The 17,443-nt window shown below is 41.9% G+C and overlaps 1 protein-coding gene across 4 annotated transcripts in view; it reads left to right on the top strand.

Moving 5' to 3' along the window:
- Positions 1–17,443, top strand: part of LOC144684891 (nucleobindin-2-like) — a 73,797-nt gene that overhangs the window by 39,893 nt on the left and 16,461 nt on the right. For 2 of the 4 annotated variants that reach the window (XM_078549285.1, XM_078549287.1), the window contains exons 3-8: positions 5,735–5,842; positions 11,552–11,678; positions 12,616–12,719; positions 12,938–13,123; positions 14,411–14,501; positions 16,111–16,169. In XM_078549285.1, the coding sequence (XP_078405411.1) occupies positions 5,735–5,842; positions 11,552–11,678; positions 12,616–12,719; positions 12,938–13,123; positions 14,411–14,501; positions 16,111–16,169 (675 nt within the window). Of the gene's footprint in view, positions 1–5,734; positions 5,843–11,551; positions 11,685–12,615; positions 12,720–12,937; positions 13,124–14,410; positions 14,502–16,110; positions 16,170–17,443 lie in introns of all 4 variants that reach the window. The other 2 variants (XM_078549283.1, XM_078549284.1) reach the window with 1 other exon arrangement.

Below are 17,443 nucleotides of genomic sequence, written 5' to 3' on the forward strand. Positions count from 1 at the left end.
TGGAGCTGGTAATTGCTTGGCAATTATGTGATGCAAATTTTATGCTGTTTTGTCAGTCCAAATCTGAATGTCATCCAGATGTAGGCTGGCATGGGTTCCTTAATTATTGGAGGAGCTGTGAATCAAACTGAACATTCTGCAATTGTCAGTAAATATGTCTTACTCCTAATATTCTAAGAGAGGAAAGTTCATTAATGAAGCTTCTGAAGATTGTCCTGAAGAACTACTGCGATGATCTGCTGGGACAACAAAGACTGGCGCTTTTCCTTTGCTTCAGTCATGACCAGCAGCTAGTGTGTTTCCATTTGATCCCCATTGGGCTATGTGTAATATCTAAGCAAGAGAAATTGAAGATTTTTCTACAAATTGAAGGGTCTGATCTTGTCCTTCCTTTTCCCAGTATATTACACACACAGCCATGACTAAAACAGGTTTTTTTTTAAATTAGAAAATTATGATAGAAATATGATAGTGCTAGGAAGTAGAACATTTGCTTTCTTCGCATCATGTCTTTGCTGCCGAAAAGGCCACTTCAATTTCCTTTCCTTGGAGTTGCCATAATGTCTCTATTGGTAAAGCTTTACTGCAGAACCAAAGTGGACAGATAGAATGGAATGGTACTTTCTGGTTCTGTACATTCTTATGATTTAGGGCCAGTCCATGATTTGTGTTGAATTGACTGACCTCATTAATATTTCATTTTCTGTCCACCTGTGGAATCTCAGTGATGAATCCGTTTAGCCTCACAAGGCCAAATGGATGTGTTACACCACGAGCACTTCTTGTGAGGCTTTCCCAAGGTTTGAAAAAGTGTATGTTAATATGCATTTTTATTTTAAAAAAAAGTGTGGATTACTATGTAGCTCCACCCGAAGGAATTGGTGTCATTGTGCCTCATTATAATGTTAAATTAGCGCCTAATAGTGTGCCTTTGATATGAGCCAATTTGTTGGGATGTCAGCATCATTGGCAAGGCCAGTATTTATTACCCACCCCTAATTTCCCTTGAGAAGGTGTTGGTGAGCTGTCTTCTTGAAACGCTGTAGTCCATGTTGTGTAGGTACACCCACAGTCCTTTAGGGAGGGAGTTCCAGGGTTTGACCCAGCGACAGTGGAGGAACGATTATATATTTCCAAGTTAGGATGGTGAGTGGCATGGAGGGGAACTTCCAGGTGGCGGTGCACCCATATGTCTTCTAGGTGGCAGCGGTTGTTGGTTTGGAAGATGCTATCTAAGGAGCCTTGGTGAGTTCCTGCAGTGCATGTTGTAGATGGTACACACTGCTGCCACTGAGTGTGGAGGTGGAGGGAGTGAATGTTTGTGGATGGGATGCCAATCAAGTGGGCTGCTTTGTCCTGGATGGTGTCAAACTTCTTCAGTATTGTTGGAGCTGCACTCATCCAGGCAAGTGGAGAGTATTCCATCACACTCCTGACCTGTGCCTTGTAGATGGTGGACAGGCTTTGGCGAGTCAGGAAGTGTGTTACTCACTGCAGAATTCCTAGCCACTGATTACTCTTGTAGCCACAGTATTTATGTAGATAGTCCAGTTCAGTTTCTGGTCAATGGTAACCCCCAGGATGTTGATTGTGGGGGATTTGGCGATGATAATGCCATTGAGTGTCAAAGAACGATGGTTAGATTCTTTCTTGTTGTAGGTGGTCATTGCCTGGTACTTGTATGACGCGATTGTTACTTGCCACTTCTCAGCCCAAGCCTGGATATTGTCCAGGTCTTGCTGCATTTGGACATGGAATGCTTCATTATCTGAAAATGGTGCGGAACATTGACGTGGTGCTAAGTATTGATGCCCTTGAAGGAAAATTGCACTTAATTCTTAACTTAGTGTACATTGACTTAAGTTTCTTGGGTTGAATTCCTCATAAATCGTCTCAAATTGTTCCTATAACTAAAATGACAGACCTGTAACCACCAGACTTCATCCAGTCCTACACAGCTCAAAATGGTTTCTTAAAGTGCAACCCATGTTTGGTAGAACAAATCTATATATGTACTGCTGGTTGAATCACAGAATTGTTACGGTGCAGATGGAGACCATTCAGCCCATCATGTCTGCACCAGCTCTCTGAGCATTATGACTCGGTGCCATTCTCCTGCCTTTTCCCTGTAACCGTGTACATTGTTTCTATTTAAATAATCATCTAATGCCTTCTTGAATGCCTTGATTGAACCTGTCTCCACCACACTTCCAGGCAGTGCATTCCAGACCCAAACCACGCGCTGTATGAAAAAATTTTTTTCCTCACATTGCATTTGCTTCTTTTGCAAATCACTTTAAATCTGTGCCCTCTTGTTCTTGATCCTTTCACAAGCAGGAACAGTTTCTCCCTATCTACTCTGTCCAACCCCCTCATGATTTTGAACACATCTATCAAATCTCCTCTTAGCCTTCTCCTTTTTGAGGAGAACAGCCCAACTTCTCCAATCTATCTTTTATAACTGAAGTTTCTCATCTCTGGAACTATTTCTGTAAACCTCTTCTGCACTCTCTCCAATGCGTTCACATCCTTCCTAATGTGTGGCACCCAGAACTGTACACAATACTCCAGCTGAGGTCTAACTAGTGTTCTATACAAATTCAGCATAACCTCCTTGCTCTTGTACTCTATGTACCTGTTAGTAAAGCCTAGGACATTGTATGTTTTATTCACTGCTCTCCCTGTCCTGCCACCTTTAATGACTTATGCACATATACTCCCAGGCCTCTCTGCTGCTGCACACCATTTAAGGTTGTCCTCCTTATTTTATATCGTCTCTCCATATTCTTCCTACCAAAATAAATCCCCTCACGTTTCTCTGCATTGAACTTCATCTGCCATCCATCTGCCCACTCCACCAACTTGTCTATGTCCTTTTGAAGTTCTACACTGTCCTCACCGTTTACAATGCTTCCAAGTTTTGTATTATCCGCAAACTTTGAAATTGTCCACTGCATTCCAAGATCTAGATCATTAATATATATCAGGAAAAGCAAGGGTCCCAATACTGGCCCCTGGGGAACTCCACTACAAACCTTCCTCCAGCCTGAAAAATATCCATTAACTATTACTTGCTGTTTCTTATTACTCAGCCAATTTTGTATCCACGTTGCTACTCCCCTTTTATTCCATGAACTATAATTTCTCTCTCATGTTTGTTGTGTGGCACCGTGTCGAACGCCTTTTGGAAGTCCATGAACACCACATCAGCAATATTACCCTCACCAATCCTCTCTGTTACCTCAAGTTAGTTAAACACTATTTTCCCTTAAATCCATGCTGGCTCTTCCTAACCAACTCACATTTTTCCATGTGACTATTAATTCTCTTCCGAATAATTTTTTCCAGAAGATTCCCCACCAATGAAGTTAAACTGACTGGTCTGTAATTGCCGGGCTTATCCTTACAACCTTTTTTGAACAAGAGCATAATCTTGGTAATTTTGCAGTCCTCTTAGTGCCTGTCCTGAGTCTAGGGAAGACTAAAACATTATGGCCAGTGCCCCTGCAATTTCCACACTCATTTCCTTCAATATCCTTGTACGCATCTCATCCGGTCCTGGTGCCTTATCAGCTTTGAGTACTGACAGTTTATCCAACACTTCCTCCTTATCAATTTTGAACCCTTCTAGTGACAGAGTTTCATGTTCTCACCATGGCCTGGGTAGCATCTGCTTTCATGGTAAAGACAGATGCTGAGTATTAATTTGACACTTCAACTATGCCCCCTGTCTCCAAGTGTAAATCCTCTTTTTGGTCCCTAATCAGCTCTACTCCTCCTTTTACCACCCTTTTACTACTTATATGCCAAAGAGAACTTTGGGATTCTCCTTTTTGTTGGCTGCCAGACTTTTCTCATAATCCCTCTTTGCTTCTCTTATTTGCTGCTTCATCTCTCCTCTGACCTTTCTGTATTCAGCTTGGTTCTCAAATTGTATTTTCTACCTGACACCTGTCATAAGCACACTTTTTCTTCTTTATCTTAATTTCTATCTCCTTTCACACCCCGGGAGCTTTGGATTTCTTTGCCCTACCTTTCCCTTTTGCGAGAATATACCTTGACTGTACCCGAACCATTTCTTCTTTTGAAGGTAGCCCATTGTTCAGCTAGTTTTTCCCACCAACCTTTGGCTCCAGTCTATCCCAGCTACACTTCTTGCCCCATTGAAGTCGGCTCTCGCCCGGTTAATTATTCTTACTCTGGATTGCCCATTGTCCTTTTCTACTGTCATCCTAACCTTATGATACAATGATCACTGTCTCCTAAATGTTCCCCCACTGGCACTTGATCTACTTGGCCCACCTTATTTCCAGGAACCAGGTCTAGCAATGCTTCCTTTCTTGTTGGACTGGACATATATTCCAGTAGAAAATTCTCCTGAACACACACTAGGAACCCTTGCCCCTCTCTGCCCTTTACAGTATCACTGTCCCAGTCTATATTCAGGTAATTAAAGTCCCCCATTATAACTACTCTATAATGTTTGCATCTGTCTGTAATTCCCCTGCAGATTTGTTCCTCTACATAATTTCCATTAGTTGGGGGGTCTTTGGACTACACCGAGCAATGTAATTACACTCTTTTCTTCCTGCCCCATCTTTCCTGAACACCTTGTGCTCAGGAATATTTAACACCCAGTTCTGCCCTTCCTTGAGCCAGGTCTCTGTTATCGCCACAACATCGTAATTCCGCGAGGCAATCTGTGCCTGTAACTCACCAATCTTATTTATTATACTGCACTCATACATGCAGTATAACCCTGATTTAGACTTCATTACTTTCTCCCTTATTTACTCCAACTCTGCCTATTAACTTACTATTCTCTATTCTAGTGCTATCTGTCTCTCCCAATATTTTGTGTACCTAATATTCTCTCCTGGTTCCCACACCCCTGCTGGGTTAGTTTAAAGCCCCAATAGCACTTGCAAAATGTCCCAGAAGGAACTCGGCCTTGGCTCCGTTCAGATGCAAAACTTGTCTGGCTTATGCAGGCTTATGGTTCCCCCAGGGTTTTCCTCAGCTCTGAAGGTGAGGTTTACACCTTGGTCCATTTCTGCTCAGCTGCTCCTGTTTCTGACTTATAATAATTGCTGTGTATACCACACCTCTTTCCCCTGTGCACCGAGTTTCCGTGTGAGCCTATTTTGCTATTCACGCTGTTCCTGTCTCACTCTGGCATAGTCGCCCATCTCCTCACGCGCTCCTTAATGACCTTTTGCTTTTCCATAGTTCAAAGAATATGGCATGAAAATTTCATATGTACACCATTTGCTTTCCTGAAACCCTATTGACAATACTGACTGGATAATTAATACCAAATTACAAGTTTTTATGCTGTGGTTTTGTATACACTGGGAGTTTACTTAGAGTGCAGACCTTCTGTCATTGCAGGCCTGAGCTCTAGAAATTTCTCCCTAAACCATTCTATCATATTGTAAAGTTCTCTACTTTCCAAAGTCTCCTGAAAACCTGTCTCTCTGATCATACCTTCAGTTACCTCCCCTAACTAATTCTTCCCTGATGTTCAATTTGGCTCTTTGTGGATCGGTTTGAGGCATTTTATTTTAAAAGGTACCATGTAAGTTATCAGTATTTGGCTGCCTGTGTGGTAGACAGGCGTTTTTAAAAATCTGCCTCATGACATCACTAGAATCACCTATCTGTAGGCTTCTTAACTGATAAAAAATCCATTTACTTTGCCAGAATTCAGTAGCACATTTTCATTTTTTTGCAGGACACTGGGCTGTATTATGATCGCTACCTCCGTGAAGTAATTGATGTGTTGGAAACAGACAGGCATTTCCGTGACAAACTTCAGACAGCAAATATAGAAGAAATAAAGGTATGTTGCCTATTAAGGATTCTTATTTATACAGTCACAGCCAGAGAGTCTACTGCCATTGCTTCTTTCCTGCACTCGCACTGTTACCTCTGAAGTCCACCAAGAATCTATACTTGGCCTCCTTCTATTTCTTATTTGTACCTTTGCAACATCCTTAGAAAAATCACCTTCAGTTCTGCATGACACCCCAGCTCTCACTCACACCACCTCTGTCTCCACAATATCTGCTTCATCATGCTGCTTGTCCAATGAATAGTAAGGCCCTCCAAATAAATAGTGGGAAGACCAAAGCCATTGTCTTCAGCCTCTGCCATAATTTTTTGTTTCCTATGATTCAATCTTACTTTCTGGCCACTGGCTGAGGCTGAACTAGACTGCTCACAACCTTGGCATCCTATTTGAACTGAGTTCCCGATCTATATCCAATCCACCACCAAGACTGTTTACTTTCACATCTAATATCACCTGTCTCTCCTTCTACCTCGTCCATCTGCTCCTGAAACCCACACCCATGCTTTTGTTACCTCCAGACTTGATATTCCCAGTGGTCTGCTGGTGTTCCTCTCATCTTGTAAACTTCAGCGCACCCAAAACTCGCCACCCATATCCTCACACTAAGCCTTGTTTGCCAATCACTCTTTTGCTTGCTAATCTACATTGACTTTTGGTGCAGCAATGGCTCAAATTTAAAATTCTCATCCTAGTGTTCAAATGCCTCCATACTTATTGTGGAGTCTTACTCCACGCTACTACTGTAATCTTTCGCCAAACCTACAACCCTCGGAGAACTCTGTATTCCTCCAATTCTGACATCTTGTGGATCCCTGACTTCCTTGTTCCACCATCGTCTGCTATCACTTCAGCTGCTTATGCATTAAGCTCTGGCATCCCCTCCATAAACTTCTCCACCTTTACCTCTCCTTTAAGACTCTCCTTTAAAACTTACATCTTTGACTGAGCTTTTGGCCACCTGTCATAATATCTTCCTTATCTCCCTATGAGACAGGGTCAAATCTTGTTTGATTATGCTCCTGTGAAACTCCTTGGGACAGGCGCTGCTTGTAAAAAAAAACAAAGCTGGGCCTCCAAACAACAACTCATTTACAATCTCACTGCAAATGATGAATGGGCAGTATATAATTGTTTGTGCTGCAGTTGTACTCTATACTGAGTACTGTTTCAAAATGTGGGCAGTACTACCAAACATGTAAATTTGCAAAATGGGAGTGGGTATGGATGAATTTTAATTTGCTGAATGCAGGTGTGCAGATAGGATATTGGGGAAATGTAACATTTTGTGGAAAAGCTTTTAAGTGTTTCTGCAGTGCGATGAAACAGTTCCAGAAAATGATTGTTGCATGTTTTGAATAAAATTCTGTACTTTGAACCTTATTTTTGTTTTGGTCACTAATGCCAAAGGCCTGGTGTTCAGCAGCATCCCAATCTAATTTATAGACATGTTTTAGATTGGGAAAGGAAGGAATAAATATATAGCATGATTTTGATATTTATGTTGGCATAAGATCTGGAAATATTTTAATATATCAAATTGATCCACTTTGAACAAGCTACAGTTTGTACTGTGCAGACTGCGATACATTCTGTAATATTCCTAGTGAACAAAGGACCTTCCACCCCTCCATCATACAAAATATTTGATTTACTATATGGGAGGACATGTGCTGTCATTTTTTTTTTTGGTTTGTGTGTGAAAATGAAACCATTTGCCAATTGTAAAATTAACCAATTCTTTTGTTGGTTCAACCGTAAATTCTCAAAACAACATAAAATTGGTTTCAAAGAATGTTATTCTTGATTATGGGACTATAATGGGAAGTTTGTACAGGAACAGGTAATTGTAACAAGATGGGATCAAAAATTCAATTGGATGGATTCCTGGTCTTGTAGCTACAAACCTCTGTGTTAGATAACTTTATTTTTTTTTTTGGTTGACGAAGCTGGGATTTGTGAGGACAGCAAATCCAAGACTAAACATATAATTTTGGGGTAAGAGAGAGCTTTCCTCGTGCTGTCCTGTTGGAATGATGGGCAGTCTGTAGGCTGCAGGATTGCCCCAGTCAGCACATTACTGTCTTACAAGGAGCTCCTGTTTCTTTTCCCCCCACCACCAGTGATTTCACTGAAATACCTGTTTGTACTGCAGATTAGCTACGTCTCAGTGGCAGGGTCTGGGATACATTGTGGGAGCAGTTTTTAAAATTCATTTATGGGATGTGGGCGTTGCTGGCTGGGCCAGCATTTATTGCTCTTCCCTAATTGCCCTTGAGAAGGTGGTGGTGAGCTGCCTTCTTGAATCACTGCAGGCCAAGTGGTGTAGGTACACCCACAGTGCTGTTAGGGAGGGAGTTCCAGAACTTTGACCCAGTGACAATGAAGGAACAGCGATATAGTTTCAGTCTGAGGTGAGTAGCTTGGAGGGGAATTTCCAGGTGATGGTGTTCCCATGTGTCTGGCTGCCCTTCTCCTTCTAGGTGGTAAAGGTCCTGGGTTTGGAAGGTGCTGCTGAAGGAGCCTTGGTGAGTTTCTGCAGTACATCTTGAAGATGGTACACACTGCTGCCACTGTTTGTAGGAGGTGGCCGGAGTGAATTTTGTGGAAGGGTTGCCAAACAAGTGGGCTGCTTTATCCTGGATGGTGTCAACCTTCTTGAGTATTGTTGGAGCTGCACTCATCCAGGCAAATGCAGAGTATTCTATCACATTCCTGACTTGTGCCTTGTAGGTGGTCACAGGCTTTGGGGAGTCAGTAGGTGAGATGCTTATCGCATGATTCCTAGCGTCTGACCTGCTTTTGTAACCAAAGTATTTATATGGCTGGTCCAGTTCAATTTCTGCTCAATGGTAACCCCCAGGATGTTGATAGTGGGGGATTCATAGGAATGCCATTGAATGTCAAGATGGTCATTGCCTGGCAGTTGTGTGGCGCGAATATTACTTGCCATTTGTCAGCCCAATCCTGGATATTGTCCAGGTCTTGCTGCATTTGGACATGGACTGCTTCAATATATGGGAATTGCGATTGGTGCTGAACATTGTGCAGTCATCAGAGAACATCCCCACTTTTGACCTTATGTTGGAAGGAAGGTCATTGAGGAAGCCGCTGAAGATGGTTGAGCCTTGGACACTACCCTGAGGAACTCCTGCAGTGATGTCCTGGAACTGAGATGATTGACCTCCAACCACTACAACCATCTTCTTTGTGTTAGGTATGACTCCAAACAGCGGAGAGTTTTTCCTTTGATTGCCATTGACTCCAGTTTTGCTAGGGCTCCTTGATGCCACACTTGATCAAATGCTGCCTTGATGTCAAGGGCATTTACTGTCACCTCACCTCTGGAGTTTCAGCTCGTTTATCCATGTTTGATGTGAGGCTGTAATGAGGTCGGGAGATGGGTAACCCTGGCAGAACCCAACTGAGCGTCAGTAGGCAGGGTATTGCTAAGCAATCGGCATGTGATAGCACTGTTGATGACCTCTTCCATCCCTTTGCTGATGATCGAGAGTAGACTGACGGGGCGGTAATTGGCCAGGTTGGATTTGTGCTGTTTTTTGTGTACAGGACATACCTAGGCAATTTTTCACATAGCTGGGTAGATGCCAGTGTTAGCTCTACTGGAAGAGCTTGGCTAGGAGCATGACAAGTTCTGGAGTACAAATCTTCAGCACAATTGCTGGAATATTGTCAGGTCCCATAGCCTTTGCAGTATCCAGTGCCTTTCTTGATATCACGTGGAATTAATCGAATTGGCTGAAGACTGACATCTGTGATGCTGGGTACCTCTGGAGGAGGCCGAGATGGATCATCCACTTGGCACTTCTGGCTGAAGATTGTCGCAATTGCTTCAGCCTTATCTTTTGCACTGCTGTGCTGGGCTCCTCCATCATTGAGGATGGGGATATTTATGGAGCCGCCTCCTCCAGTAAGTTGTTTAATTGTCCACCTCCATTCACGACTGGATGTGGCAGGACTGCAGAGCTTGGATCTGATTTGTTGGTTATGGATTCACTTAGCTCTGTCTATCACTTGTTGATCATGCTGTTTGGCACGCAAGTAGTCCCATGTTATAGCTTCACCAGGTTGGCACCTCATTCTTAGGTATGCCTGGTGCTGCTCCTGGCATGCCCTCCTGCACTCTTCATTGAACCAGGGTTGATCCCCTGGCTTGGTAGTAATGGTAGAGTGGGGGATATACCGGGCCATGAGGTGATTGATTGATTGTGTTTGAGTGCAATTCTGCTGCTGCTGATGGCCCACAGTGCCTCATGGATGCCCAGTTTTGAGTTGCTATACCTGTTCAAAATCTATCCCATTTAGTATGGTGGTCATGCCACACAACACAATGGACGGTATCCTCAGTGTGAAGATGGGACTTGGTCTCTACAAGGACTGTGTGGTGGTCACTCTTACTGATACTGATGCTGTCATGGACAGATGCATCTGTGGCAGGCAGGTTGATGAGGATGAGGTCAAGTATGGTTTTCCCTCTTGTTGGTTCCCTCGCCACCTGCCACAGACCCAGTCGAGCAGCTGTGTCGTTTAGGGCTCGGCTAGCTCGATCTGTGGAGGCGCTACCGAGCCACTCTTGGTGATGGACATTGAAGTCCCCCCCCCATCCAGAATACATTCTGTGCCCTTGCCATCTTCAGTGCTTCCTCCAAGTGGTGTTCAACATGGAAGAGCACTGAGTCATCAGCTGAGGGTGGCAAGGGGGTGAGGGGGGTCAGTCAGTGGTAATCAACAGGAGGTTTCCTTGCCCATGTTTGACCTGATGGCATGAGACTTCATGGTTGAGGACTCCAAGGACAATCTGCTCCTGACCTTATTACCACTGTGCTTCAGCTCCTGCTGGGTCTGTCCTGCTGGTGGGATAGGACATACTCAGGGATGGTGATGGTGATGTCTGGGACATTATCTGTAAGGTATGATTCAGTGAGTATGACTATATCGGGCTGTTTCTCGACTAGTCTGTGAGACAGCTCTCCCAATTTTGGCACAAGTCCACAGATATTAGTAAGGAGGATTTTGTACGGTCGACAGGGCTGAATTTGCCGTTGTCGTTTCCGGTGCCTAGGTCGATGCAGGGTGATCCATCCTGTTACATTCCTTTTTAATGACTTTTTAGCGGTTGGATACAGCGGATATCCAGCGGATATGGCTTGCTAGGCCATTTCAGAGGGCATTTAAGGGTCAACCACATTGCTAGGGGTCTGGAGGCATACGTAGGCCAGACCGAGTAAGAATGGCAGCTTTCCTTCCCTAAAGGACAATAGTGAACCAGATGGGTTTTTAGGATATTTGACAATGGTTTCATGGTCATCAGTAAACATTTGATTCCAAATATTTATTGAATTCAAATTCCACCATCTGCCCAGAGCAATATTCTGGGTCTCTGGATTACTAGTCTAGTGACAATACCACTACGCCACTGCCTCCCTCCATAGGTTAAGAGTTTATTTTCTTTTAACCACCAGCAGGCCATTGGATGCTGTGTGGGGTTGTGGTAAGAGTGGTTGATGGTGGGTGGGTTATGGTTGAGGTGAGATTGTAATTTTCTAAATTTTCTATGGGAAGATTAACTAGAGGTATTGAATTACCTCCTCCATTAGTAAAGATTTTGTGATCCCTGTGATATTTAATTGATTCTTTGTATGGTTCTGTTAATTTTTCTCTTCATTTTCTCCAATGAAGAGTGGAAAACTGGCTAAAGAGCTGAACTTAGTGAGTCATCTTGTAAGAACCAAATTGGATGAATTGAAAAGACAGGAGGTGTCCAGGCTACGAATGCTTATTAAAGCCAAAATAGATGCACAACAAGGTAAAGGTACTGTACAGAAACAGATTGTTGCATTGTTTTCCATTATGTTAGTCTTGTTAGTTAACGACATTCAAACCAGAATATAAAATCTTGGCTCACTCTGCTTCGAAATTTGGTATTAACAGTACTCTCTAAACAGGTTTTGTATCAATTCGATTTCCTGCAGAACCATTCCCACATGTAAGACAATTTGAATCCAACACCAAATATGTTTGCAATTATTGTGTATGACTGTGTCTTTGACACATGTAATGTTACAAGTGGTAGACATATAGTGAAAAAAACAATATTACCCTGTTTTTTTCCTGAGATGTAAATGTTGTTGATCCTGTCTCTCTGTACAAATTTTTAAGAAAGCTGAGGATCTTTATAGGCCACCAGTGACGCGCATTTGACCATATACACTAGTTAAACCTTCCTTGTTTCACTGGTGATCTCTACTTTTAATTCAGTTCCTGCACACGACTGGCTTCTTTTTAGTATTAAAGCAAAAGTATTCAAACTGAGAAAAAGTCACTGTGGGTAGGTGATTGACATGTGCCTGGTATGTTATGGGATGGATTTGGCCGAGTAATTATGAATCTTAACAGCCAGAGGACAGAGGAAATCTGAAATCAATTTATTCTTAGCTGATTTTGAACAGAAGACCTTAAGGAAAGGAACTTGCTGAACTAGTGGAAATGTTTATTGAATTCAGAATGTACACATTCCCTCTAGCAGATAGTTTCTTTTACTATTGCCTGTGGTTCAGATAGGCTGACTCTCCTGGGTACAGTTGTATCCTGATTTAGATCTATTTATTTAATAAATATTAAATGTACATTGTGGTCTTTGTTTCTGAGAAAGTATTGTCATTAGTGATAAAGATAGTCATCTTTTCCTTTTTTAAAAAATAATTTAAATGTTGATGGTTTAACTCTTCTCTTTAACCTCTCAGATGCAGGAATAGACCATCATGCTTTGTTGAAACAGTTCGAGCACCTCAATCACCAAAACCCCCATAGCTTTGAACCCGAAGATTTGGAATTATTGATTAAAACTGTAAGTGGTCATTATGTGCTGTGCAATGTGCACATATGAACCTGAACTTTCAAAGCATTGATTAAAGTAACATTTATGTTGTTGACCATTCTGCTTGCCCTCTGGAAACCACAATGTTTCTATTTCCACACTCTCATCCCAGGTCTAGCCAAGCATTTTAAAGCTGTTGTGTTCAGAGTAGTATAAATTAGTTTGACTTTTATTTTTAACACATACAGGCCACCAGTGATCTGGAAAACTATGACCAAGAACGGCATGAAGAATTTAAACAATATGAGATGCTGAAGGAACATGAGAGAAGGGAGTATTTGAAAACATTAGATGAAGAAAAGAAGAAACAGGAGGAGGCTCGATTTGAGGAGATGAGAAAGAAACACAAGGATCACCCAAAAGTTAATCATCCAGTAAGAGAAACCTCACAGTAAATTGAAAAGAAGAGTAGATTGTCTTGCTGTTGGGGTGCTTATTACCTTTGCTTGATTAGTTTGAAAATTGTTAAATTGAGAAAACCAGGGGTCAAGGCCCATTGTTGAGGGCAAGTGACTTGTTGTGGCAAATAATTTTGTTATTGATCAGATCCTCTTTCAGACCAGTATTTTCATTGCCTCTCTGAGACAATTATGCAAAATTGAGGTAATCAGATAGCTAATCGCACTTCATACAGAAGTTGTAGACATTCAGAGGATGTTACATGATGAAATAAACACTAGTGCTATTCATGAGGTAAGATATTCAAACTGAAAAATATAGGAGTGAAGTTCAGATGAACCAAGTAATGATTGTGGAACTAGCTTTACAAACGTATAGATTGTAATGTTAAACTCCTAACAGCCAGTTGATGGATGAATCCAGACCCAATCAGTTTAGAGTTATTTCCAGAGTGAAACATTGAAAAGTCCCTCACCCCAGTGTCAGCAAGTCTCTCTTTATATGTGCTCCAGTAACAACCCAATCATTATTCTCCATCTGCATATCGTTAACCACAATTGATGCACAATAACATGTAAGGGGGAGGGAAATATGAGAGTTGAGAAATTCCACAGTTCTTATTTCTTGGAAAAATAAAGGGTTAGAATAAGAGCAATGCAGTGGGTTCCAAACTTGCTAAAATATCCTCAATCAGAATAGTAATATATTGTATGAAATGATGGATGTTGGAAGAATAATTGTTCCATGAAAACTATATTTTTTTCTAATACACATTGTTATTGCAATTGCATGTCAAGCTCTTTCAGCAATTCCTTTCTCATATGAATAAAGGTTAAAGTGGGTGAGAAAGACACTGCAATTGACTTAGTCCATTGTCTGATCCAACACTTACATTGTCCTTACAATCACTTGAAAATAAAGACAATTTGCATTGTCTCCTACTTTAACATGCCTTTTTTAAGGCTTTGAAACTGTTAAACTCCTTAAAACCCTCATGAGATCTTAATATGGTGAGTTCAGTCACTTCATTGCCAGACCTTTGAGATGTCTGTGATTCCTAAATATCAATGATTTAGTCTGTCCTCTGCTTTGAAACTGTGTGACTGAAAACTGAACCTTCCTATTTCTACCTTCAAATGGACCTTACATGTGATTGGAATTTGGTGATCACTTGGAAAGCTGGCTGTAACTTAACCCTCCATGGGGTGCTACCATTTTAGCATTGAAGACGTTTTACCTGTTCTGTGTCTTATTGTCCTCAGGGAAGCAAAGATCAGTTGAAAGAAGTCTGGGAGGAAACTGATGGTCTTGATCCAGAAGATTTTGATACCAAGACCTTCTTCAAGCTGCATGGTAAGATTGTGACTTAATAATTTCCCAGCCTCTTGTTTCTGGACTGGATAACACTTATAAGAACACCAAGCAATTGAGATGTTGGCCAGATTTTTATCAGGGTGACAACAGCCCACGCAATGGGCTGGAAAGCTGGCAACAACCTTGCCTCAGCCATTTGGGGGAGATTTGACCCCATTTTATGTCCATCAAACAGCTAATGAGCTGCTGTTGGGGCCCCATTCCTTTAAGTGATAAGAACCCACCACCAGTTGATGGGCCAGTAGCTCTTCACTCCCAGAAAGGCAGGTTGGGGATGTTGCCATTGCTGCTGAAAGGGGAGAGGGGGGGCTCTCCATGGGTCACAGAGTGCAGGAAGACATGCCCAGCATGACCTCTCAGGAGAGTGCCAGGGTTTACTTGGCGGTCGTCTCAAGGGAAATACTGCCCACCCACTGCTGGTGAAATACCAGCGGCAGCAGGAAGAAGCCTTAAATGGCCACTTAAGTGACTGAGTTGGCCTCTGGATGGGAGGGCCATCCTTCACCATCCCCTCCACTGGCAATGCCACGGTGGCAGGAAGGTGATAGGCATGTCAACCCCCACCCCCCTCTTGATTTTTGCTCCCACTCCCCACCCCCAACTTTTGGTCTGGAATTTTCTGTGCTTGAGTGCTGTTTTATGATAATGTATTGAGGAATTATCAACACGTTGGTAATGTAAGTAGATGATTAATCAAATACTGGCTGTTTTTTTTCTACAGTAACCAGGTGACCCGTGTTCTTTCTCCCTGTCTCCCCATCTCTCTTGAATTTTGATTTCTGTTGAAGTATGGCCAACTGCATGGGTGCAATTTTTTATGTATAATCCAAAAGACTAAAGACTGACTGGCAGAAATATTTGACTGTGATGAATTTGATTTTCCCTCTTTATCTGTGACAGACTTATTACACACGTTGGAATCAGAAATGATTCCTCACACGCACGTGTGTGTGCACGCGCGCGCACACAGACCATCCCCAACCCTAGGCTAGTTATGGCAGCTCACTTGCTTCCCTGATGGAGATCAGGTAACTCGCCACAGAACGGCAGTCAAACCTTGGAACTTCCTGGCTTGGTATTGCTCTAGACATTGCACCACCACTCCCTTTCCATGTGTCTGTTGTACTTTTTTCTAAATTCAGTAGTTAATGATTATGAGCTGCAATTTTGCAATTGCAAAAGGTTTTATAATAACATAGAATACTACAATGAGGAGGCCATTCAGCCAACAAATCTGTGGCGGCTCTTTTGAACAATCCACTTGGTCTTATTTCACCCACTCCCCATATACCCCATACAACTTTTTCTCTTGATCAAATATTTATCCAGATCCCCTTTTACGGTGCTATTTTAGTATTCAAGGCCATATGATGGACTAAATTTGAAACTGTGAAATTCTCACTTGCGTTAACATTTTCTTTAAAATGGCAGGCAATATTATATTAATCATTCACTGATTGGTACTTGGAGTTGAAATCAATTAGAAAAGTTCTGGGGAGAGTGTGGGGCAGTAGTTGCAAGTTTCTATTTGCACATTTATGGAATATACTTTGTGAAAGATTAACTGCATGAATATTTTTCTTCTTAGATACGAATGGTGATGGATTTTTGGATGAGCAGGAGATGGAAGCATTATTTACCAAAGAGGTATTAACTAATATTCTCTTTGAGTATTGTTGAAGAAGAGACATTTTTTGTTGAAGCTTTTTGTCATGCACTCATCATGACAGTTTGCAAGAAAATACCAATGTTAGGGGAAGCAACGTATTTATACTATATGAGAAGAGAGTGCTGATTGGTTGGCAAGTGGACTTTGATTGGTAGAGGTGTTGCCATGGAGAATGCACAGTTGATTGTGACTGACAGTTCATTGCCAAGCTTTGTTTGAAATTTAAACCAGGCAGCTCGACTCTGATTGGTGAAAAATTGCCCTGGGAAATGAACCAGCGAATGGCTGTCACTTACTTTGTTTTTTTCAACAATATGCAAGTTCTGTGCTACCCAATGACTATTAATATCTTTTGCTTTTGTAGATCAACTTTACAATACCGTTACACTAAAACATGCAAAATTAGGTTAAATTTGGAGTCACCAGTTTGTTCATAAATCCCATATGTAGTCCCATGATCAAATTCAGAGCTGGAATACAGATTTGAATGCTTGGAGCCACCTGTGCTGCTGGTGAAACCTTCTTTATACTGCATCATGAGAAAAACATGGCTGCCATTTGTTCATTGACTTTCCACTGTTTCTATGTGTGATTTTTAAAATCGCTTGCATTCCTTAATATTAGGGTGGACAAACTTGAAAGTGCTTGTGTGATTTTTTTCTTCTCTCTCACTTTTTCATAGCTCTAACTTCTAATGACAGGAAGAGCCAGGTGAAAATAAATCCCAGTAAACTACTTGCAGGAAAGATCACTTTCCCTTCATCCCATCTCTCCCCTTTACTCTCCTTCCCCTGCCACACACGTATCCTTTTACACCAACCGCCCTCCCTTCTTGGACCTTCTTATCCAGTCTTCCACTTCTTCCTTTGTTGAGCAAGTTAACCACTTGCTCTCCAATTCTTCTTGCCCTGAGTACAACAATTGGCCACCACATGAGTCAAGCTATTAATATGTTCCAAATGTGTGTGGACCACCAGATTTTCTTTCAAAAAAAATTGAAACTCCTATGCTAACCAATCTGAGAAAACCCAATGTAAATGTTCACATTTATCAGGGATCCCTGTTTTGTAGTAGATGGCACGAAGCTCTTTACATAGTCACAGAAACAGTATTTGCCATTGGATAAGGAAGCAATGAGGCAGTATGCACCTATGTAATGGTGCCTGTCCCATAAAACGATTGCCCTACATCCTAAAGTGCTTAAATTTGAGCGTTTCTATTGACTGTTCTTCTTGATTTATATATATTGGAT

This window comes from Cetorhinus maximus, chromosome 9 (assembly GCF_964194155.1).
Source record: "Cetorhinus maximus chromosome 9, sCetMax3.hap1.1, whole genome shotgun sequence".
In the NCBI taxonomy this organism is placed as follows: domain Eukaryota; kingdom Metazoa; phylum Chordata; class Chondrichthyes; order Lamniformes; family Cetorhinidae; genus Cetorhinus; species Cetorhinus maximus.